Source organism: Taudactylus pleione, unplaced genomic scaffold (assembly GCF_031769625.1).
Source record: "Taudactylus pleione unplaced genomic scaffold, aTauple2 ptg000041l, whole genome shotgun sequence".
Taxonomy (NCBI): domain Eukaryota; kingdom Metazoa; phylum Chordata; class Amphibia; order Anura; family Myobatrachidae; genus Taudactylus; species Taudactylus pleione.
In genome coordinates this window covers 34,519,300-34,545,968 of record NW_028284443.1, presented here as the reverse complement: position 1 = coordinate 34,545,968, position 26,669 = coordinate 34,519,300, and the positions used below count along the sequence as shown (strand labels likewise).

At 44.4% G+C, this 26,669-nt stretch overlaps 1 protein-coding gene across 1 annotated transcript in view; it reads left to right on the top strand.

The window, feature by feature from the left end:
• ITGBL1 (integrin subunit beta like 1) overlaps positions 1 to 26,669 on the top strand; it is a 407,377-nt gene that overhangs the window by 335,612 nt on the left and 45,096 nt on the right. The window contains exons 8-9 of the mRNA XM_088456594.1: positions 9,649 to 9,765; positions 23,304 to 23,450. Of these exons, the coding sequence (XP_088312720.1) occupies positions 9,649 to 9,765; positions 23,304 to 23,450 (264 nt within the window). The remainder of the gene's footprint in view (positions 1 to 9,648; positions 9,766 to 23,303; positions 23,451 to 26,669) is intronic.

The window sequence follows — 26,669 nt, the reverse complement described above, 5'->3', positions numbered from 1 at the left end:
CCCAATTACATAAGTCCCAATGTGTTACTATATATATATATATATATATATACTGTGTATATATATATATATATATATATATACACACAAACATTCTCTCACAGATGCAATTATTAAGGCAGTTTTAAGCTTTATATCAAATGAATTATAAGGTTAACCACACAGTACTTCACAGGATGTAACTCGTGTCACTCAGACAGGATAACACAATTATAGAAACAGAAGCAATGGTTTTGGCTGATTTAATACTGCACGTGCCCAGAAAAATACACTCATGCAAATTTGCATGATTTTTCCACTTACACCTAACTGCAAGGCCAAGTACAGTAATTGTGTATTTGCGCAATTGCCTGAGAAAGATGCTTGAGAATGCTGTATTATTATCTGGTGGTTATACAGTATGATACCATATGATACTGACGACAGTTGCTAGCTCTAGGAAACAGATTTTGATTGTCCCGAATACCCCACTGAAACTTGTTGGTGCTTCCATCTTTGCTTGGGCACAGATTATGCTTTTGTGAGCACGTTTAAGCAAATTTACTTTTTTTTCTTGTATATGCAAGATGGGGTTGAAGTTATACCTAATAGCAAATGCGTTTGTTGCACATAAAACAAATTGTTTACAACATGGGCGCAAGTGGGACATTACAGTAAATGTCTGTGACTTAGGCCCTCATTCAGAGCCGCTCGCTAATTTCGGTCGTTCGTTTTCTAAAAAGGGGTGGCTATTCAAATGAACCGTTCGCACTTTGCGGTCTGTTCACGCCTCTAAGTCTGAACGAGCGAGCAAAACATGCGAACGTAAATTTGGAAAATACGCCCCTGACCACTCGCACCATACGTCATGTCCGCTATTTATTAGATTAATCGAGTACATCGACCAGCGTATGAACTGCTCGCTATTCTTGTGGTTGGTTTTTTCAACCACTATTTTGCGAGCAGTTCTGAGTTAAAAAAAAACAAGTGACGTGGTCAATGACGCTGCTGGATTAATTATGCACTCCCTTAAAACGCCCGTTTTGACCTTTAAGCACGCCTGCGATCGGATTTCCACTTCCTGTTTTCAAGCACCTTCCCCTGTTACCACCCACATACGCCTTATTCTGTCACTCAAATTATCAGGCATTCGCTATTTTGCGAGCACATGAATTTCGACCGCACTGACTGGTTCGCGCATGCGTATAACGATCCGTACGCATGCGCAGTTGGGCAAACATCGCTCAGAGCGAACGAGCTGCCACTTACGAGTGGCTCTGAATCAGCCCCTTAGGCCCTTATTTTCTACAATCCACATTTAAAATGCGGTTGTAGTGTGATATTTCCGACTAAGGCCCTCATTCAGAGCCACTCGCTAGCGGCAGTACGCTCGTTCCGAGCGATGTTCGCACATCTGCGCATGCGTACGGTTTTTAGTACGCATGCGCGAACCAGTCAGTGCGGCCGAAAATCATTTGTACGCAATATAGCGAGTGCCTGCTATTTTGAGTGACAGAATGAGGCGTATGTGGGTGGTAACAGGGGAAGGTGCTTGAAAACGGGGAGTGGAAATCAGAATGCAGGCGTGCTTAAAGGTCAAAACGGGCGTTTTATGGGTGTGCATATTTAAAACAGCAGCGTCATTGACCACGTCACTGGGTTTTTTTTAAGCCAGAACTGTTCGCAAAATTGTGGTAGCAAAAACCAACCACAAGAATAGCGAGCAGTTCATACGCTGGTCGATGTACTCGATTAATCTAATAAATAGCGGACATGACGTATGGTGCGAGCAGCCAGGGGGCGTTTTTAACAAATAAACGAGCGTATGTTTTGCTCGCTCGTTCAGACTTAGAGGTGTGAACAGACTGCAATTTGCGAACGGATCATTTGAATAGCCACCCCTTGTTTTTGAACGAACGACCGCAAATAGCGAACGGCTCTGAATCAGGCCCTAAATTCGCATTGCGAATTTAGGAAATATCACATGGATGTACTAACATCCATATGCAGGGACAGAGCTTGCGATAAAGCTCTGTCCCTGCAAATCCCTTCCGCACACTTCTTCCTGTGTTTTTCGGAATGTGTCTGTGCATGCGCCGCCCCCGAATACCCCAAACCCTCCCCTCGTGACTACTCCCCCCCATCTGCGAGCCTCCCTGTCAGCTGGAACATACTGTATTTTATCCTCAGCATATGGGTGGATATACTGTATGATTTTTTTTTCGCTCTTACTTATTTTTTGGTTAGCATTACTGCCATAGAGCCATGAGGTCATGAGTTCAATTCCTGACCAAGCCAATACAGTATATGTGATGCATTTTTATATTTTCCCTCTGTTTGCTAGGGTTTCCTTCAGGTGGTACATTAATGGGCTTCTGACAAATAAGTAACACTAGTGTGTACATGTGTCCATATGATAAGGAATATAGATTGTAAGCTACTTTGTGTGATGGACTGATGTGAATGACTGAAATATTCTCTGTAAAGAACTGTGTAATATATGTTTACTATATAAATGTTAGGAATAAAATATCTTCAAATCAGCGCCTTTGGGAATAGTGAGATCAGACAGGCCCTAATAATTAGGGGTGGGCACAAGGCCTCAGGGGCGGCACCATCCCTTCTTTGTGGCACCAGCATGCTTTCACGCTCCAGCCCTTAAAAACCACTTTCTTACCTCTTCTGTGTCTGTCTAGACTAGCACAGAGGTCTGCTCACGCTGCACATCGCTCCCGGCTGGTGCTGAGGTCAGGGGCGCCGAGAGGGGGGAGCTGGTACAAATTACCCAGGCCCGGTCTTCCTGAGGGGCCCGGCGGGGGGCCGGGTCTGAAGCCCCCCCCTCCCTCACAGCAGCCCAGCACACAGCGTGTGCTCAGCTGCAGTGGGAGACTGCTAGTGGTTGCTGAGTAGCAGCCACAGCAGTCTCCTATGCCTGTGGGGGGGAGCGATCACACTGATCGTGCCACCACTGGCTTTGCGCCTGGCTGAGGGGGCTCAGAGCGCCCCCCCTTTTATTTTTTTTCTGAAGGGGGCGTGCCACGCCTCCCACGATTAGGCCACACACCCCTGTTACCCGGACCCGCCGCGCCTCTTGGCGGGCCTGGCTGAGGTCTGCCTGTGCTGCTCCTGCCCTGTCTACTCAGTGTCCTGTCACTGAGCATGGAGATGGCTCTCTGCAGCCCCTTGGTCACAGCGTGTCTTCCGAGCATAATGGCGCACAGGCTGCAGACCAAAGTTCCCTCCTAAATAACAGTATGGACCAGAGCCGGATTTAGACCTCATGGGGCCCCAGGCAAGAAACCGGTTTGGGGCCCCCCTCCCTTAAACAATCCATAGAACTATATTTTCATATTCTGATTCTTGCCCCTGTACAGCACCCTGAAGATAAGGTCCGCTGCAGCCTTGAAACGCCGGGTATGTATATACCACATACTGCCCCCTCACAGAACTACCTACTGCTCCCTTCACTTCCTGTCTCACAGCATAGCACCCCTCTCCCCACCACTCTCCCCTCACAACACAACACCCCTCTCTCTTTACAGCACAGACTCTTCCATCCACTTAGCACAGACCCACCCACCACCCCTCAGACCCCTTGCCCCTCTCAGCACAGCCCCCACTGCCCTCTCAGCACTGAACCCCCCCTCCTTTCACAGCACAAACCCTACTTCCCTCACAGCACAGACCCCCTCCTCTCACAGTACAGACCCATCTCAGCATAGACCCTTCTCCCCTCACAGCATAGACCCCTCTCCCCTCAAAGCATAACCCCCCTCTCACAGCTCAGCACCTTTCTCCCCTCCCCTCCAGCAAACTTCCCTGCCAGAGATTGGTGTATTTGCGCTGCGGACCTGCATAGCTCTTCTTTGAGTGGCTCCAGCCTCCTGAGCAGCAGCACACAGTCGTGGAACTAGCGAGTGGTGGGCCCATGTGCAAAAATATGCTTTACCCCCTCCTACTCCATAAAAAAAAAAAAAAAATAAGAGTCAGGGGAGGGTCCCTCAGGTTTCTGCTCTTACTATCTCCACATAGTAACATTAGATACCTAAGTGGATGCTGCCATTTCGCATCCTGAGATAAAGTGAAATATCCTCCATACGCTTCATTGTAACAGTGCTTCCTAGTGCCCAAATGATCTATGAAAAATTATGATTATTTGTTCTTAATAACACATCTCTATATACTACACCCACTCACTGATATACATCTCGCCAATCTGCTGTATCAATGCTTTATATAGTACCTCTTACTCACTACTAATCACAGATACCATGCTCCAAACACTAAAATACACCTCAGTCACCAACGCTCCCTGACACATACCACACCCAGGGCCGGCAACAGAAAACTTGGGGCCCAGTACAGTGATACCAATGGGGCCTCCCCCCAATTTACCAATACATGATTAAAAATGTTTTTACATACATCTATATATATATACTGTGTATATATATATATATATATATATATATATACACAGATATGTATGTGTGTGTGTGTATATATATATATATACATATATACACACACACAAATATACACGCACAAATATATATATATATACACACACATTTACTGTATACACACACATACATATACAAACACCCCCATATTATGTACACACACACACACATATATATATATATATATATATATATAGATATATTATACACACACATATACCCCTTTTACACCGAAGCTAAAACCCGGGTTTTTGAAGGAACCCAGGCAGCTCCCTGGTGTAAAAGGGGAGAGAGTTGGATCGCCGGGTCGAGTGACCCAGCAATACAACCCAGGTAACTAGCAGGGTTTAACACGGGCGTAGCCCGTGAAACCCTGCTGTGAGAACAGCGCACTCCGGGCCACGATGACCTGGAGTGCGCTGCTAGCCGGCCGATTGGTCCGGCTTCAGTGGCGCTTGGAGATGACGTCATCTCCAAGGGATCACTTACACACCGGAAAAGCCGGGTCTATGCAGACCCGACTGCGGTGTGAGCGGTGCTGACTCGGGAATATCCCGAGTCGGTGCCGGCAAAATTCCGGGTCTGATCCGGATAGGAACTTTGTTCCAACTCCGGGTCAGACCCGGAATTTAGGTGGAAAAGGGGTAATACATACACAAATATGCACACACACATACGTACATATACATACACACACACATACATACATATACACACACATAAGTAGCAGAATGTCTGGAGCATCCTAATCACTCCTGGGGGCTCGGCAGCAGCAACCAGGAGGGGTACATTAAAATGGGTGTAAGTCTATTTTTACATCATTATAGGGATTTTAAAAGAAATGTTGACACCTGTCACTTGCACCTGAAATGTTTAAAACACCTGTTCCATCAATGCAGCCTCCCCATATATCCGTCCAACTTTATTAAACCCATTTTCCAAAACATTACTTTTTCACCCCAAAAATGACGTCATTAATGGCCAAATGAAGCTAATTAAAAAATATTTTTGCCTAATTAGTCATTTAGGAGGGTGCCACAGTGATGCTGCGCCAAGTCCTGACATTTTTAGCCAAAAATAGGGGTTTTGCACAACTTATCACCTGCTCAGAGGTGGAGAAAAGAAATCTGCAATAATTCCTATACCAGGTTTCGCATATGCAAAAACTGCAGCCTGTAGAATAGTCCGATAACTATTAAAAATTTTCACTGGAGAAAACTTATCTGAGAAAAAGGGTTATCGAGGCTAATTGGATACCCCCCTAAAAATAACTTCATGACCAAATGCTATCTGACTCTATAAGGTTGGTGGTCAAATAGGACACATCGAAACCAGTAAAACTGGTACCCTGCCACCAAATTGATGGCGAGTAAATCTCTAACTTTTGTTTGCATTAATCCACACAAGTTTCTACCGTCAGGTGACTTTTTTTCTATTTTGTGTTTCTTAAATGCCTGCTGAGCAGTAAACAGTATAATTTTCCTTTCTTCAGTGGTTAGTGAGATAGAGTAATTTGTGATACAGCAGTTTGAATTTGGAATTGCTATTTAACTTCTGTGATCCATGCAGGGGCGTATCTATAATGGGTGCGGGGCACACGGGCCCCTGGGTCCAGGGGGGCCCCGCACCGCACTCCCTGCACCCATAGTATTACTTACCTCTCAGGAGTCCCACGTCGGTGCGGGGGTCCGGCGCTGTAAAAATGACTGGAAAATGCCAGCCGCGGCCATTTTCCCGTCGTTTGTGCATGCGCAGTACAGGGAAAATGGCTGCCGTGGCCATTTTCCCGGTGACCTGCGCATACTCAATAGACTCTGGGTACACTCTAGTGCCCAGAGTCTATAACTCCGGCACTGGCCGCGCACATCTCAGTGCACCGCCGGGCAGAGAGGAGGGGGCCCGTGTCAGAGGCTGCACACGGGCCCCCTCCTCTCTAGAAACGCCCCTGGATCCATGGCTAGCATTATACAATACATACATAGCATGATAGTTGTACATTGGATATACTATTCTTTAGAATATTAGCGTTTGAAAAATAAACAAGGATTGTAACATGCTAAAATATTTGGGAGCATCTTCTAACAGTTAAGTCACTTTAAGGCAATTCTCAGCATATTACAATAATATAATGTCTAAGCTGGCAAATGATTTATTTAAATGATGAAACATAGATAGTTTCAACTTCTAGATTTATTTATTTATTTGTTATTTGAACTGAACAAAACACCAGGCTGTGATGTATTTCTTGCAGAGATAAATACATGTTATAAAGAACTAATGCTGGCCATACACTCTGCAATTATCGGGACGATCCGCCCGATATCGGCGGATCGCCGCGATAATTGCAGCGTGTATGCGGGCGACCGAGGGTTAAATATTGCTCGGTCGGGCATGCTGGATTGTCCAGCATGCCCGTCCGATGCGATATTTACCCGGGAAACTGTCGGCCGCATGGGGCAGTGTATGCCCAGCGCGGCCGACAGACAGACATTTCCTGTGTTCCTTCCTACGGAAGGAACAGGGAAATGTCTCCTCCCCCGGGGGCGGAGCGCAGATGTCGGGCTATACACTGTGAGATTTCTCTCACAGTGTTTGCCGGCGACATCTGCGGCTGGCAGGCAGCCAGATAAAATGTCTGTCGGTCTGACAGACATTTTATCTGGCAGTGTATGCCCAGCAATAGAATACTCTTTATGCATTGGTGTATATTTTATTTATTTATTTATTTCCCAGGAATAAATACATTGAGTTACCTTTCATTTTCAAGCATGTCCTGGGTATATAACATACAGTGTCTGTTACACAATGCTAGTTATTTGCGACTTATCTGTTCTGTCCAATGTACTATTTCACATATGAAAATAAATTATCTTTATTTAGTAACATATCCAAAATAGTCACGTATTTTCCCAGTGAGATATAAACCTCCCTTTTGTCCCCAAATGACGTCAGACCTTTCTCTCACAGCTCTAATGCCAGTGGCACTACAAGGATCCCCCTGGTACAGATTCAAAAGCACAATCACGTTCTGCTCTCCCAATGTGTCAAGGACATAACCTCGCTTTGAAGTCATACAGTGTCCTCACAGTGCTAGTGGCACTGGAACAGAGCACAGCTCATGGTGCTAAAAACACTTTGTGGTGGGTGAGATGGAATTAATGACTATTAAGCAAACCATTTTGACCATGCTTAAATATGTTTGGTTATATCATTCTAAATCATTTTATAATTCTTATGTACTATTTAAAAGACTGATGTCACAATAAAAAACATCTTCAAATTGATTTGTTTTGTTTTATTCGACTGCAAGGACTAGACTAGGCTATACTGTATATAAGTGGGGAAAATAGGCTAAGAATACAGATGTAGCCTAGCCACGCTCATCGTTGCCACAATGCATCTGCACGCATTGCGGCATAGTGCAGCATTTCCCAGGTTGTGAGTACTCGCAGTTGTCGTTCACTCCATTGAAGTGTATGCACACACTATAGACGCTGGTTCATTAGTAGTGCCATCCATGCCGCAATGCGCTCGCATCTATATGTACAGTAATATTATTTCAGTGCTAGGGCAATAACACTGCCTTGTTTTTTCATTCTATTATATGCCATAAACGTGATCTTTGTTTTTGGAAGTATTTTTTCACCATTGCATCCGAATGCTAATACTTCGAGATGAAGACAAATCTATTTTTAATTAAGTACTATCCTAAAGAGTAAATCTTACATTTCAATTCAGACAATTACTGCAACTCAACAGGAAAAGAACACATTGCCGCCCAGAGGAAATAAAAACACGCACATTGTCCCTAACAGGATAAAAAAGACTTTGGCCCCCACAGGAAATAAACAAACAAACACAGCAGGGGGGTTTTAAGAGAGAAGGAGGCCCATGTGTACAGTCTCCTCACAGGCTCCTCCTCTCTCTCAGGCGGCTAGTCTGTGCCCAGAGTCTACTGCGCATGCGCAAAACAGCAGGAAAATGGTCGCCGTGCCCATTTTCCAGGCAATTTTTTTCAATGCAGATACCACTGACGTGGAACTCCGGAGAAGTAAGTATAAACATATGAGTGCATAGTGTGCGGTGTGGGCCCACCTGGACCCAGGGGCCCGTGTGCCCCACACACCCTGCACCCATTATAGATACGCCCCTGCAACACATTTACCCAGATAGGAAAAGACAAACACATTGGCCCCTGACGGGAAAAGATAAAACACATTGACCCCCACAGGAGAAAAATAAAACACATTAGCTCCACAGGAAAAAATAAAAAACATTGGCCCCCACAGGAAACAAAAACAAACACATTGGCCTCTGACAGAATACAATAAAACACCTTGGCCCTCACTGGAAAATATAAAACACATTAGCTCCTACAGGAAAAAATAAAACACATTGGCCCCCACAGGAAAAACACATTGGCCCCCACAGGAAAAACACATTGGCCCCCAAATTATTTCCCCAGCCTCTCACAGAAGGCTGACTATTTCGTGCTGCAGGATAAATCGGTCCAGAACCAATTGCCATGCGGGAGGGGGGGTGCCTAACCCTTATCTCTCCCTGGGGGTGCCTAACCCTAACCCTCCCCCCTAGGGTTGCCTAACCCTAATTTTTCCCCCAAAACCTAACCGTAACCCCATTAGACTCCCTAATCCAAACCCTCCCTCCTCCGTGGCTAACACTAAGGGCTTTCCGGACTTACCTTCTTTCTGGCTGGCGTCCTCGGCGTTCCGGCATCGGGATCAACATAGGCATCGGTATTTCGAAGCCTATGTTAAATCCCTTGTTGGGATTCCGCTGTCGGGATTGAGAGCTGCCGGTCTCATGACTACATCCCCTCTGGGGATAGATGGAGAACACTTGGAATAAAGAAGGATTTGGCTGTTGTTTTGAAATTGTGTTTTCTTTGTAAAGACTTTCATTAAGTAGTGAATGTACAGATATATCTTGTCAGCTGTGTGGTGAAGGAGTTACTGTAACATGCAAAGTAACTGTATAATCAATGAGTGCTGGGTATAGACATTGTACACAGAAATGTATAGGAGTCTAATTATTATTTACTATATAAATGTAAGTGAAGATGTTGTAGAAAAAAAAAAGGATGCTATAGTCATGACTTATGTGTCATCTTATTTCCCAAAGAAGTCATTAATTTCTTCTGTGTGGCAGATAAAGATCTCACTAATGTGTGTATTTCATACTTCAGGGAAATGTGAATGTGGCCACTGCACTTGTTTCCCGCCTGGAGATAGCAGGGTGTATGGAAAACACTGTGAATGTGATGATCGGCAGTGTGGAGATCTAGAAGGCAAGATTTGTGGAGGTGAGTGTTTTTCTTTCATGTGTATTGACACAGAGCATACCCACAACTGTCCTGCGACGGAACAGTCTCTATTGTCCCACTGCCCCGCACACAGACGTTTTTGCCATGCTTAAGGATGTGTGGCATAGTGAACATAGCACAGTAGCAGTAAACAGGTACTGTGAGTAAGGAATGGCCATTGACAATCAATGGTAAATAACCAGTAATGGTCTGATGCCAGTGCCCAGTGGTAAACCGTTTTATGATCAATGGATGTGAACATCGGCAGTGGAGGTCCAATGTCCGATACCAGCTACACATGCGCAGTAGAGAGCCATTAGTTCTGACATGGCCATGCCCATTGTCCTGATTCATAGTTGTGAAATGTTGAGAGATATACACGGAGGTTATTTATAGTACTAACAAAGTGCAAATGCATAGTAACCTTAAGCAATCCGGTATTGCTGACAGAACACTGTGACTATTTGGGCCAGGTTCAGAGATGGACGCTGTATCACAGCTGCTGCGTCTTAGTACGCATCAGTTGTGCTACAGTATGCAAAAGCTGGTGAAGGCATCTCATAACTAATAAGACACCCACTGCCGGATTTTCTAATCCGATGCTGAGTCTGGAGACGCAGCCATCGGATCAGCTGCTAGAACATCAGTCATCTTAGTAACCCTTAAGTTACTCAGGATGTCCGTGTGTTTCGACACTGTTGGTGCCATTAAAGCTGCATACAAGGACGCAGCTACTGGTCTTGATCGCCCAGACAGTGGGGCCGACACTCCCCCATTTTTCTGGAACGCTGCCATCACGCCCCTTCCATGCCTCCAAATGGCTGCAGCATGTCAATCATGCTGCGGCTTAGGGGGCACTGCGACCGTCATCGCAGACACTGATCTGCACACGCGCAGTACAGATCCTACACATGCGCAGATAACAAAACATCGGAGTTGGATGTAAACCATCGGGTTTGCATACAACTCTGAAACAAACCCTTGTCAAGTAATGTGTTTTAAATGAACAGAAAGAATGTGAAGAGATTTGGGGTTATATTTACTAGAGGGCGGTTTGTCAAAGCTGATTGGCAGCTTTGACCAATAGTTTTAAAATATATTGGAAGGAATCAACACTAAATCAGGCTTGTTTTGCATTGATTCCTGTTGCCATTTAAAATCAGTCAAAGCCACCAATGATCGACAGCTTTGACAATCTGCCCATTAGTGAATATATTTATTTTTTATTTATTACCAGTTATTGATATAGCGCACACATATTCCGCAGCGCTTTACAGAGAATACTTGGCCATCCATATCAGTCCCTGCCCCAGTGGAGCTTACAAACTATGGGATTGATTCAGAGCCGCTCGTAAGCGGCCGCTTGTTGACTCCGAGCGATGTTCGCACAACTGCGCATGTGTATGGGTCGTAATGCGCATGCGCCAACCAGTCATTGCGGTCGGAAATCGAGCGCTCGCAATATAGCGAGTGCCTGCTAATTTGAGTGACAGGATGAGGCGTTTGTGGGTGGTAACAGGGGAAGGTGCTTGAAAACGGGGAGTGGTGATCCAAACGCAGGCGTGCCAAACGGTCAAAACGGGCGTTTTAAGGGTGTGCATAATTAACAAAGCAGTGTCATCGGCCACGTCACTTGGTTGTCTCTTAGCCTGAACTGTTCGCATGATTGCGGTAGGAAAATCCAACCACAAGCATTGCGAGCAGTTCAGACGCCTTTCGATGTACTCGATTAATCAAATAAATAGCGGAGATGACGTAGGATGCGAGCGGCCAGGGGGCGTCTTTCCAAAATAGTGAGCGCATGTTTCGTTCGCTTGCTCAGACATAGAGGCGTCAACAGACCGCAAAGAACGAGCGCTCAATTTAAATAGCCGGCCCCTTTTTCTGAACGAGCGAGCGCAAATAGCGTCCGGCTCTGAATCAGGCCCTATATTCCCTACCACATGTACGCACACACACACATACTGTACACACTTGGGTTAATTTTTGTTGGGAGCCAATTAACTTACCGGTATAATTTTGGAGTGTGGGAGGAACCTGGAGCACCCGGAGGAAACCCACGCAAGTACAGGGAAAATATACAAACTCCACATAGATAGTGCTGTAGTGGGGATCGAACCCACGACCTCAGTGCTGTGAGGCAATAATACTAACCATTACACCATATGTGCTGCCCTACCTCTTTGGGGCATATTCAATTAGGTGCAAAAAGTTTGTTTCTGCAGAAAAGTATCACCGGTGACGTCATTTCGCCAGGCAAAAACTTATCCCCGTATTCAATTCCAAAGACTTTTCGCCGAAGCGGAAAGTCATTGCATTGGAATAGGCAAAAATTGGGGTTTGGGGGTGCAAACTTGCTAGAAACACCCAGCACCCTTGGAACAGGCCCCCAGAGGTAAACTATGTGAAAAAGAAAGTTTTAAAAATACTCAAAGAACACCCCAAAAAATTACTTTGAAAATGGGGGCAAAAAAGAATAAAGTTGGGGGACAAACTTAAAAACTAGTGAAATAGACTCCAGGGGGTAAATTTACTAACAATCGAGATAGGTCGAGATGACCATGTCAGGTGATTTATTGATTTTTTTCCCTGCTTGCAAATTTACTAAAGGCAAAAGTTGGGTGAGTTAGAGAAAGATTTCTCTCATCTCACTCGTAAAACTCGGGTGAGTTAGCAATCTCGAATCAAATCACCATCTGGCCAAATCGGAAGTACTTTTCACCTAAAACCTACATCTCTCAAATTTACCAAATATCGGGATGATACTTTTCAAACTCTCAACCCCCTGAGCTGCGAGATGGTCAGAAACATACACAAATCATTGTGATTTGTGTATGTTTCTTTCTGTAACTGTAAAAAATAGGGATAAATTGAAAAAAAAAATTACGTGAGGTCCCCCCCAAAACACTAACCAGCCCCGGGCTTACCAGCCTGTCCAGGATGCCTGAGGAGGCCCAGCCAGAGTAGCCTTGGGGGCCCTATGCCCAAACGCTCACCCCAAATGTAATATATGCCAATTAAAGCCTCATAATAAAGGCACATATGAATTTTGGCAGAGGCTACTCTGGCTGGGCCTCCTCAGGGCATCACCACTTAATACACATAGTTACTTTTCACATCACCTTATATGTTTGTTTTTTATTCGTGTATTTTTTCACATATATTTTAATCTCTTTCATCACTTAATTACTCGCACACATCTATACTTTACACTGCACTGTCACTCTTTTTCCATTTGCGTGTGATGCCCTGGGGGGGTCCTGGGCTGGATGTTTTTTGGGGTGCCCTGCTTCCCAGATGTGAACCCCTTAGTGTTAGGGACTGCTAGTGACAGAGAAGCCGTGACGAGGCCTAGCAGCTTCCCATGTATTTGCAAATGCATGCAACCAACATCTCTGAAATTCTATTACCATATAGTGTTCATATATTGTTGCAGGTACAATTCAGTGTGCTGAGGAACAATAGGGGGTTAAAACCCCCCTCTCTTTTCTACTTGGTGTTTGAATATGACCTGTGCGGCAGCCATGATGAGAGAGTCAGGCAGGACATTGCACAAGGGGAGGAAACATTTTAGGCCTTTTCACCCCCTTAGGAGTCGAATTTTGAAAAATCCCTTCTTAGTGAGCACCTATGTCATGGAAGGAATATACTCCCCGATTTTCATCTTTCTAGGCCAGGGGGTTTGGGCTAGGCGTTGATGAGTCAGTGAGTCAGTCATTTGATTTATACAATATATAAACATTTAAAACATAGGCCAAATCATCATTAAAATGGAATACAACTCCCAACCAATATGATTTTGTTTTGTATGTTGTTCAGGATTTGTAATTCTCGTTCCATTGTTGCTTTTGTTTTCATTTCAGTACACCTCTGTACACAGGTAGTTCATTGCGAGCTGCCATATTTCTCTTTAAGGGGCATATTCATCAATTATCGGGTGTCAGACCCAATTATTGTAATTTCTTATCATTGCTATTCGCGGCAATAAGAGCCCAAAAATCTGAAATCTGAAAAGAGCCCATTCCTGCTATCTGCTTGGCCGCATCAGTGGACCCCTGCGCTTGTGCAGTCTTCTGACCATGCATGTGCGGCAGCCATTGCCGGGGAGTGTTCCAGAGGAGATGGTGTTTTCCTATTGGGGCCAAGCTCCGTAATGCTTTGCAGCCCCCATAGGAACCTTAAGGGGCTGCAGCTGCTGTCGAAAGTGGAGGGACCACAGAAGAATATCTCCATAGTACATTTGGGGGATCCTTAATATTTGCAGGTATCTGAAACTGGCTGTTTTCAGGGTATATCCTGCCAATATCACTTAATAAATAGGTCCCTTTAGCCTCACAAAATCACTGATTTTGATCAACAAATAAACTTCCCCGTAAGCAGATATAATAATTTGGGGAAAATAGATATCTGGCATAGATTTTTATATGTTCATAGCAGAGCTATAATTATGGCAGCTCCTAATCAGCAAATGATAACATCATACTAGCCTACACACCCGAAATAGCCGAGAGGTGGTGCTTCCCGGCCACCCAGAAAGGTAGGCAAGTCTCCGGCACATCCCTCCATCGCTAGCACCAACGTTTCCCTGTGGTCAAGGGGGCCAATGACGCATCATAACAGCGCAACCCGCTATACAATGCCTGTTTTCTCTGTACTGTGTAGCGGGGGGAAGGGGGCATGGTGACGCAAACGTGCCCCCAATCCCCCTGTACTTTCCCGGCCGCAACACCCTCTTTCTGCAGACCTGGCTGGGGGAAAGTATGGATAACATTACAAAACTGTTATATGTCATAACGATACTGACTTTAAACCTCTGTACAATCCTGCCTATACCTTCTAAGTTGACGCTATTTGCGTACGCAGTCATACAGAAAAATAAAAGCCTTCAGACATTGAAATGTGTTTCCAATGCACAAAGTATAATATTCAACATAAAAACAGTAGATTACACGCTCTGAACTAAAGACAATTTAACGCAAAGAAATTATACAGACCCAAGGTACAGTTATACATACGCACGCGCCCTGGCATCAGCAAGAAACCTCCGTCAACAACATCAGCAAGAAGACTCCAGATTGAAGTCTGTACGCACATTTATACCATTGCAGGGATTGGGAATACAATAGATAAGTTTGGCGTATTTCCATTGGTTCTTCTTAAAGTTGTCTTGGTTACAGGATCATTTATTGGACAATTTCAAATGGATACAAACGGTCTCCAACCTCCCTTTGTATCCTTTTTCCAGCCGCATGCAAATCTAGTCTGCTAACATCACAAAGTACATTTCAGTGTTTTAACTTTCTACAGTCCATAAATTGAGAATGCATGTTGCGATCTTCTCACCGATGACACCGAAAAGCTGTTGAGACAGAGTAGATCAGTACAACACCAAATACAGTTTGCTTATCATGTACTAAACCTTAGTTGCAGAAAACAGTCATTTCTTTACACGCTGGCATTGTGAATGAATCATGTAATAATAACCCTTTTGCACTACGGAACTATTGCTTTAAGTGTATGTATGCAAGGGAGAACGACACTAAATAGCATTGTCCGTCTGGGGGTCTGTAGGGTACTTAGCGAGCAGCACTAAGCTGGAAAGGTATCTCTGAGTGTATGGGACTAAGGGCCTGATTCAGAGCCACTCGTAAGCGGCAGCTCGTTCGCTCCGAGCGATGTTTGCCCAACTGCGCATGCGTACGGATCGTTATACGCATGCGCGAACCAGTCAGTGCGGCCGAAATTCATGTGCTCGCAAAATGGCGAACGCCTGCTAATTTGAGTGACAGGATGAGGCGTTTGTGGGTGGTAACAGGGGAAGGTGCTTGAAAACGGTGAGTGGAGATCCGATCGCAGGCGTGCTTAAAGGTCAAAACGGGCGTTTTATGGGTATGCATATTTAAAACTGCAGCGTCATTGACCACGTCACTGGGTTTTTTTTAAGCCAGAACTGCTCGCAAAATTGTGGTAGCAAAAACCAACCACAAGAATAGCGAGCAGCTCATACGCTGGTCGATGTACTCGATTAATCTAATAAATAGCGGACATGACGTAGCATGCGAGCGGCCAGGGGGCGTAGTTTCCCAAAAAACGACCGCAAGTTTTGTTCGCTCGTTCAGACCTAGAGGCGTGAACAGACCGCAAAGAGCGAACGGTTCATTTGAATAGCCACCCCTATTTTCAGGACGAGCGAGCGCTAATTGCGTCCGGCTCTGAATCAGGCCCTAAGTCGGTATTGGTTGTGTAGGGATCGTTAAAAAGCTGAACGTGCTAATACCGTATATACTCGAGTATAAGCCGAGTTTTTCAGCACAAAAAATGTGCTGAAAAAGTACCCCCTCGGCTTATACTCGAGTCAAGTGTAGCGCTGACCGGACGGAGTTCGGTCAGCGCTACACACTGCCAAACACACAGCCGCCGGAGCTGGCAGCTGCGTGTTTGGTGTAATCAGCAGACGCTGAGAGTCTGTCAGACTCTCAGCGGCTGCTGCTGCTCCCACTGCGGGAGCCATCTTCCGGCTCCCGCAGTGGGTGATGGGAGACACGTCGTCATGACGACGTCTCTCCCATGCAAAGCGGCCGGAGGAGCGGACAGCGGCGGGACCAGGAGCGGGAGTTCAGGTAAGTGATTTTTTTTTTTAATCTTTTCACGTCTCTCTCTACTAGGGGGGGGGGACTACAGGGGGCACTACCAGGGGGCGATGACTACAGGGGGCACTACCAGGGGGCATTATCAGGGGGCACTACCAGGGGGCGATTACTACAGGGGGCACTACCAAGGGGCATTATCAGGGGGCGATTACTACAGGGGGCACTAAAAGGGGGGATTACCACTGGGGGAACTACAAGGGGGGGATTACTACAGGGGGCACTACCAGGGGGGGATTACTACAGGGGGGGATTACTACAGGGGGCACTAAAAGGGGGGATTACCACTGAGGGAACTACCAGGGGAGGATTACTACAGGGGGCACTACCAGTGGGGGATTACTACAGGGGGCACTAAAAGGGGGGATTACTACTGGGGGTACTACCAGGGGGGGATTACTACTGGAGGCACTGAAAGGGGGGATTACCACTGGGGGCACTACCAGGAGGGATTACTACTGGGGGCACAACCAGGGGGAATTACTCCTGGGGGCACTACCAGCTGCTGCCATTTCCCACACTAGGCTTATACTCGAGTCAGTAAGTTTTCCCAGTTTTTTGGGGTAAAAGTAGGTACCTCGGCTTATATTCGGGTTGACTTATACTCGAGTATATACGGTAATTAGCTATTTTGCATTGTGCACTGTTTAACATCGCGTCTATGTGTTAATGTGAATGCAGGGAAAACACCACTAATTTGCTACTATTTTGCACTGTTCATTATTTAAGTTCGTGGTGATTTTAATGTGTTGGAAAGTAATTTTTATGTATGTTAAACACTGTCAGTATGTGTTTGGGGAAGATTGTTAAAAAGCTGGCCTCGCTATTTATTAGCAATTTAGCGTTGTGTTTTGTGTACTATGTGGTTTTGACAAAATGACGCTGTGTGACCTATTTCTAAGATGGAGTCTTGTCACCATTCACAAGATGGCGTCGCTCCGAACTGATTCTGTCACAGCCAATTATCCAGCTTCGACAGTCAGTATACAAAATAGGGATTTATTACTTTTTCATGCATGAATAGAAGTCTCTTAAGTGGATTTTTCATAAAGTATTTTGATTTTCAGAGTTTAGTTCAACTTTAAGAGAATACAAAAATAAGAGACGATTATTTTACAGGTTCTTATTAAATTTATGCAACAAGGAAAGATAAATTCCAAATAATTTTATTTTCTCACTGTGAAATTATATTCAACCCTTTCGCTGCCACATACGTAAGATTTTTGTCATGTATGCAGCTCTTTATTAGGGCCAACTGATTACTCACAGTCACAGGGCAAATGCAGCTGCCTTTACAATTGTTGGGTGAAAGACCTTCCAGTCATCCTATCACTTCTAGATCTACTGAATCTGTGTGTCACCAATCGTGATCTTTTCTGCTCCTGGCCACTTCTGGTAGTGAATGTACAATTTAGTCATATGACCACTTCATGGGCTCTCTGGTAGCCTATTTGCACTATTACATGGGAAGCAGGCCTTTCCCCTTCATCATAGTTATTAAGATACAATGAATGAAAAAAGTGTTTCTTCTATGAATAGGGCAAATAAAATAAATAAATAAAGACCTCTCATAAAGGATTGTAGTTTAGCGCAGGGGTTCTCATCTTCAGTCCACAAGGGTCATGTTTTGTGGGGTCCTACCCGTTTCCCCAGACAGAAATCCTGGTAATGTACCTACTAATTTTATATTCTTATAATTTTATATTATTATAATTATAGTTTTATATTATTATAATATTTTGCGGTTTTAGCACACACATGGAAAACTAGACGCCTGTGATATTTGAAGTGTACACACTTAAAATATTTGTTTAGTACTCATTTAAAGTATTACATTGCGTTTGTATGAAACTTGTACACAGGGCCTGCTCGAGGCACATTCGACCAGTGCGGCCAAACAAGGGCGACACCTCAAAGAGGGCACACCCCTCCCAACCATCCCGATTTCAGTGGGACAGTCCATTTTTTTTCGGGCACTGTCCCGCTGTTCCACCCGCGGGCTGAAGTGTTCATGCGGGCAGTCGGGAGGTTGGGCAGGGGTGCCGGACTCCAGAGAAGAGGCATCCTTTTAGTGCAGAAAGAGGGCTGGGGACAGCCCAGCTACTGAAGGAGTGCTGGGCTCGCCCCCAGCCTGACGTTAAACGGGAGGCATGCCATACGGGCATGCCCCCAAATAGCGGCATTCAGGTGATGTGGCCTATGGTGATTGGGCCACGCCCCATTTTCGGTTGTGCAGGGTTAATGGACGCCTCAGTCCAGGGCTGGATTAAGGTTTGAGGGTCCCTGGGGCAACAACTTTGTGGGGGACCCTATCAATATAATTGTATATATTTATATATACACATATATTTATATACTTACACACATACATACGTTCACACAGAAAAACACATATATACGCCACGTGTCACACATACTGTACATTACACACAAACATACACACACAAGTCACACAAACACATTTCACACACACAGACTTACCTTGCACCATCTGCACCGCATGTTGTGGACGGGGAGGGGACCTGGCAGGAAGGCACCATGTGATCAAGCTCCGCCCCCCTCACGGCTTTGACCGCAATTCACGGGTCAATTGGAAAGGGGTGGAGCCAAATGACACAACTGTAATGGAAATGCATAATACTGGTTTTGCCTACAGCCGATTGACCCGCGAATTGCGGCATTTTGCCGCGAGGTGGGCGGGGCTTAAAAATGGTGCCTGCTCTTGTGCAGCTGCTGCTGCTCTGTGGGGGCCCTTTAGGTCTGGGGCCTAGGACAACCGCCCCTGTCGCCGCCCCTATAATCCAGCCCTGCCCCAGTCCCATTCTGCACAGGGCGCGGCTCCTCCTGGAGCCGGCCCTACTTGTAAATGCTAATATTTTTGTTAGAATTTGTATGAAAATAATTTTTTAATAAATATGTACAAAAGTATAGTATGGTGTACAAAACTATGGATACTAGTTTTAAACTCAAGAGCATGTTTGTTTTCAAAAAGTTATGTTATGCAGGCTGCAGTGAATGTTGGCATATATTTAACACATTTTATATATGCATAAAAAAATCACCAGACCCCTATAAGAAAATGTACGAATATTGACTATGTATTTAGATCATCCTCCTTGGCAGATATAATATTTTATTTTCTTGTAATAAAACTAGATTTATTCAGGAGTTTTTGACTCTGAATAACACAGATTGCTTTGTAATGTCTAATAGCACACATCTAAGGGGTAAATCTGCAAAGTGGCGGTTTTGCAGTCATTTCAAAACCAATAGGCATCAATAGCGGTTTTGAGATTCAAAATATAGCATTTACAAAGGATTGGTTTTGACTGTCATTTGAAAACTGCCATCAATGCCCAATGGTTTCTAAGCCTCTATCCTGCTGAAAACCCGTCAAAAAACTACCCTAAATCAACTGTGGAGTTACTCCCAATTAATAACTAGCTATGAGCTTTTAAGCCTAGGCTGGTAGGGAAAAAATCAGGGAGACAAACTGGCCCATTTATTAATGATCGCATTTTGCAATGCGATCAGGGCATGCAGTACCGCCCCTGATCGCATTGCAAAATGCAATCCTATCTGCCGGATGTATTATCTGGGACATGCAGGGAGACGGGCTCCGAAAAGAGCCCGTCCCTGCAATGTCTCCGGAGGGCAGTCGGGGCTTCTGCGCATGGGCAGTCCCGCGGACTGCACATGAGCGGCGCCCATTGCCGGCGGAGGGATCTTGCAGATCCCTCCGCCGGCTGATATGCGGTAAGTCCCCATAGGCTACAGCGGCTAACGCTATCTTTAGATAGCGTTAGCTGCTGGGGCCAATATCGGGAATGCTTCGCATTCCCGATATTGATACATTTTGCAGCATCGCATCCCCCATAGAAATCTATGGGGGAGGCGGCTGCCGGCGGCAATGGAGAGATCGCAGCAGGTATCTCCGATACCTGCTGCGGTCCCTCCTTCATACATCCGGGGGATACTTAGTATTTGAGGTAAACCCCCAAAAATAGGTGTTTTCGGGGAATTTACCTCAAATTCCCTTTGATAAAGGGGCCCCAAAGAGAGTAGGGTCCCACCAAATTTCACTAAACAGCCATAAGCATGACCAGCCAGGTCATGCAGGTAGTTACCTGCAGTGTGGAGGTTCCCTCACCATGATTCTACCAGCCCCAGGCTACTTGGCCACAGGGTGTGTCTCCCCAGGGGAATGGGGCCCACAAAAAAAATTGTGGTAATTTTTTTACAGCCTCACTGCCCTGGAGAAACCAGCCCTGGTGCCAACTGGCTTATGGCTCATGGAGGGGGGGAGCACCTATACTGCGGGTCTCCCCTCTATGGTTATGTCAAGGCCATACTTACTGACATTGAGCTCCCACCTTCTGGGAAGGGGCTAGCCAGGCTTCTAGGGAGGGGACATGGTGCGGCGTTTATGCAACATTGTTAGCGGGGCAGGGGGCGTGACGTCGTGATCGTATCATTGTGGCCACGCCCCCTCTTTACAGCATTGTGAAGTACGGGACGGGGCCACGATGACATGATTCAGCTCGAATCACGTCACTGCCCCCCGCTGCGGGGGTGTATGTATGGGGAGGTGGCGATGGCCGGGAGATTTCCCTACTTTTCCGGGGGGACGTGAGTGCCACATGATTTTCGGGAGACTCCCAGCCATCTCGGGAGAGTAGGCATGTATGGTCAAGGCTAGTCTGGTTAGTAAAAAATCAGGAGTCCCCATGCTCTTTATCCCCCCCAGTTGTTTCATTACCAGCCTAGACCTAAAGTCCTAGGGATGGTTAACAATTGAATGAAACACCCACGGTGTCTTTAATTTTTATTTTCTTTTAGAAATTAGCAATTTTAAAAAAAAAATTACATAAAGGCATGCACACATACTAAAGATCTATGCAGTGCTTTCTACAAACACGCTTGCCTGAAGCAAATAACTCATGTGGTCGGGTCTGGTAGTGCTTTTTCCTCGATTTCTATAGCAGCCACTTAGTAAATACTGGAAGGGGCGTAGTGTGGGTGGAGAACGTGCTACGAGCTCCAGAGCCAGCTGGGGGTTCTATATTTTTATGGGAAGGGTAGAGCTTATTTCCCCTTCGCGCTAGGGACCTGGAAGTGACATGAGTTATTTATTATTATTACCAGTTATTTAGATAGCGCACACACATATTCCGCAGCGCTTTACAGAGAATATTCGGCCATTCACATCCGTCCCTGCCCCAGTGGAGCTCACACTCTATATTCCCTACCACATGCGCACACACATACACACACTAGGGGTAATTTTGTCGGGAGCCAATTAACCTACCAGTATATTTTTGGAGTGTGGGAGGAAACCGGAGCACCCAGGGGAAACCCACGCAAGCACAGGGAGAATATACAAACTCAGCGGAAGTGCGGTTCTATGCCCATAAAGGCCATCTAAAGAAGAAAGTTGTCCCCTCACTGGCTTGCTTCGATCGCCACGCTTCGGACTTGGTGACTTGCTACAAGGTTATATTCTTCCTCTATGCCCACTTGGATGGTAGGGAATGATGTTGGATAGTAGCTGATGATGTCAGGGTCCTCTCCACAAAGGAAATCTAGACACTACCATAAGGGAAGGGAACTAGAGCAGAATCCTTCCTTCTAGTATGGTCATGTGACTGCTGCAGTCACATTGCACAAAGAGCTGCTAGTGTTCCAGCCTGGTTTAACTTCTAACAGCACAGGAAAATCAGTTAATTAATAAATTTAATTTGGGGACTAATCTGGTGTGCAGTGAGGGCATGGTGGTGTGCAGAGGGTGCATCTTGATATGTACGAGAGGGGCATGTTGATGTGCAGAAGGGAGGCATGTGTGGTGTACAGGAGAGCGATGATTGTGTGCAGGAGGAGGGCATGTTGGTGTACAGGGGGGTCATGTTGTTTGTAAGGGGTGGTAAGGTTTATGTTGTGCAGGGGGTGGTCATGTTGTTGTGCAGGGAGAGTCATATTGTTGTGCAGGGTAGAATATGTGAAACATGTTGGTGAGCATAGGGGGTGCATTTTGGTATGAAGGAGGCAAGCTGCAAAAAAGTTTGAGATAAGCTGGTACCACTACAATCACCCGCTCTAAAATGGAAGAGGGGGGGCACCAGAGCATTTACTTGCTCCATGCTACACCTCTGCTAATATTAACAACATTGATGGTGTATTGTAAAGTATATAGTATATGTGGTTTTCTGGTGGTTTGGGCTTTAGTAAATCAGCAGATTGCAATCTCAATGGAAAACCATAAAAATCACATAAAAAGCAAAAAAACAGCTTAGTAAATATACCTCTAATGCTTTTTCATAATAAATTGATTACATGCTTCAACGAGCATCGGCATGGCCTGCTGACTGGAGGACTTTATGTGCCTCATTGTGTCTTTTAGGCAACACCTAAACCCTGGTGCTCAAGGTGAACCCCTAAGTTCACCAAGTACCAGCTACAGTCCTTGGTGTTAGGAGACACAAGGGCAAGTTATGTTCTACTGAGAATGCACCTGAATATTCTGTGCATACAAAGCACATTTTTAATAATAAGCCATAGTTGGAGTTATATCAACTAAATATCTGCATTGAGAATACCATAGTAAGAATGTCCATAGTGCTCTTTGATCCCTTTTATTTCCATCATTTATGTAGACTACCTGTTGGAAAACTTAAGAGAGAAGTGACCAAAGTATAACAATCAATCAAATGCTTGACATTGCATATTATGTTATTTCTGTAATTAGAAATGTACTCGGTTTGTATTGTTATATCCCCTTATTATTTGACATTATGTGTTTGTAATGTATGTGTACATAATGTTTACAGGAAGACTACAAAGACAAGCAGCTAATGCTAAACTCCAGATGCTAAGTGTGTCATTATGTTTTCCCAGAACATGGCACCTGTTCCTGTGGCCGATGCATTTGTGAGGCTGGCTGGTTTGGGAAACTGTGCCAACATGCAAGAAAATGTAATATGACAGAGGATGAGAGCAGAAGCCAGTGTGAATCGTCAGATGGCATACTGTGCTCTGGGAAAGGTAAGTGGTTACATTATGGTACAAATCCATCAGTAATTGTGCTGTCAATCAAATGTTCTTTGCAAATATAATCTGAATCAACACTATTTCTGAACCTTTGCTCTATGAAAAATGCACTTTATGTCTTTTGGCAATGGTAAATACAAGATACACAAGTACTACACAATGACAGCATGTTCTGATTCATACAGTAAATGGACCAAAAAGTGGCAAGAGGTTTTAATGATATATATTTCATAGATGTTATCAGTAGGACAAAGAATCCTTTCTAAACAGTGACAATAGGGCACAATACATTAGAGATGATAGACAATGTGCTGATAACTTGAGTTGCAATCTTTTCTACTTTGTGTCACTCCTGTGTACAAATGATGTCCTTTAGTCTTTGTATGTACACTGCAGACAACCAGATACTGTCACACCAAGTTTGCAATGCATTTGATTCAGACAATATGCTCCATAAACATCACAATATTTTTCATTGTGCATTGAATCATACTTACTGTGCTTCTACTATACAAAATGCTTTTTGACTTGACATTTTTATATCAGTGTGCAATATAGACATACACTCATAATGTTGGATGGCTCAAGCGCTCTTATGTCTGTATACAGCATGACATTATACCATTACTGTATTGTCAGGCACAGGGTAATTGTTTTATTAAAAGAAAAGACGAAAAACAATAAATGTTAATATTTATATATACAGTTTAGACCCCCCCAGCCATTTTACTTTTAACATGTACGGACCATCTTTGGGTCAGTACCCGGCTCCCAGTCTCGCCACTTACGCTCAGATGTCTCTTCACTTTGTCCACAACAGAGGGAGCCATTGGCAGATCGTGGGGTAGCTCCCACTGTGCCTGACGGAATAGTGGAGTCCCTGAGTTAATGCTTGCTAGTTCCCACAGTGTAGTTTTGGTTCATTTACCTAATGCCAACTGCGAATACCCAGTCCACCTTGGAAGATGATTGTGGGAATAATTAACAATCTCCTTTTTGCTGTCTGGGTGATCGTTTGTTGATGGGTCTTAGATACTTAATTATCCTCACTACCCAGTGATGTTCCAGCTCTATTTATGGGGCCAGGCTTTACAGCTGCTGTCATTCCCTGCTGTTTTCTTCTTCCTAAAGGTGCATACACACACAACGATTTTTTTTAACGATTATCGTTAAACTATATCGTTTAACGATAATCATTTGAAAAAATCGTTCACTTTCTGAGTCAAACGATGAACGATTATTGTTCATGCGCGTTCACGTTTGTAGTTTGTAGTTCAGTCAGACTTGTCAACTCAACGATTTTCATTAAGTTAATATGCAAAAATCGTTTGTAGTTCATAAAAATCGTTCATTACATTTAAATGAACATAGTAAATGAATAACTTTAGTAAACGATTTTAGTTCATTTTTTCAAGGTAGAAAATCGTTTACTAAAATCGTTCATTAACTCAATCGTTGTGTGTGTGTGTGTATGCAGCTTAAGAAATAAGTAGCAACTGCTATCGCAAACTGTAGTCGGCTACTATTTGTAGTTCTCGTATGCGCTGCTCTTCTCTCTAATGGAAGAGGAGATGATTAAGTTAGAAATGAGGGCCACATTTCTTTTCTGCTTCAATAAAGAAAACTTTTTTTTTTTTTTAAAGAAATGAGGGCTTTATAATAAAAGCACCGCATTTCACCCCTCAGATTTAGAGGCTTCTTCAGGGATCAACTTGTGTGTGTATTTCTTTGTGGAATTATGTATTTTTTATGGGGAAACATTTTTTTGAGCAATTTACATCCAGCTGACTACTCTGAATTGGCCTCATACAATATGTATCAACATGAGGGGAGAAATAGTCAGCCATTACATGGGAGCTAATTAAGGGATTTTAAGACCAATATTACAATCTCTCATTTCTGGACAGTTTCAGTCCAAATATAGTATAGATTAAAAATAAGCAAATAAATGACTAATAGCCCTAATCCTACACTAAACACCTTCAGCAGGATCGCCGCGATAATTGCAGCGTGTATGCGGGCGACCGAGGGTTAAATATTGCTCGGTCGGGCATGCTGGATTGTCCAGCATGCCCGTCCGATGCGATATTTACCTGGGAAACTGTCGGCCGCATCGGGCAGTGTATGCCCAGCGCGGCCGACAGACAGACATTTCCTGTGTTCCTTCCTACGGAAGGAACAGGGAAATGTCTCCTCCCCCGGGGGCGGAGCGCGGATGTCGGGCTATACACTGAGATTTCTCTCTCAGTGTATGCCGGCGACATCTGCGGCTGGCAGCCGGCCAGATAAAATGTCTGTCGGTCTGACAGACATTTTATCTGGCAGTGTATGCCCAGCATTAGATTAATATTATTTTAAATACAAAAATATTCAACATATCAATCATGTTCTTGTTTGATAATATATCTGCACGGTAATTAAGGGTTTGTAAGTTTAAGTAGCTGTAATGAAAAGGCTTATACGAGTTTACATTAAATGTCCGCTATTCAAAGGTCATTTTAAGTAGACTACAAAATTAAAGTCAAATGCCAAGTTGGTAACTTTTTATGTTTGATAGCTGCTTGCAGAGAGTATAACTCATTAGCTAATGATGCCGTAATTAGTTCTGAGTAAAAGGTTCCAGATAAGGTATCATCAGCACAGACATATGATTAGAGAAGTCTGGGAATTCTTTAGGAAGTGAATCAATTAAAAATGAAAACTACTGCATATTGGTCAACATGTACATTGTTAAAATTAAAAAGTGCAAGCGTACCTAGAATGCTGTTTTGAAGGCAAGGGGTAGTCACACCAAATATTGATTTGATTTAGATTTATCTTCTGTTCATTCACTTTGCATTTGTTAATTGATGAAAATAAACTAATAACACTTCTATGTTTGAAAGCATTCTTACTTTGCAGCATTTTTTCCACACATGCCTAAATTTTTTGCACAGTACTGTGTATATATATATATATATATATATATATATATATATATATATATACACACACACACATACATACATGCCTACTTTCCCGGTTTGGCCTGGAGCCTCCCGAAAATCGTGTGCCACTCCCGACCTCCCGGAAAAGTAGGCACTTGTCCTGGTATTTTCCCTCCCCCCTCCTGCCGGATATAATAGAGAAAATATACCTGTTTGGAAGATTCTGTGTACCAGCCTGTAACATATTGCCTATGAACACTCCACTGTCCTGTATACCTGCCTGTGG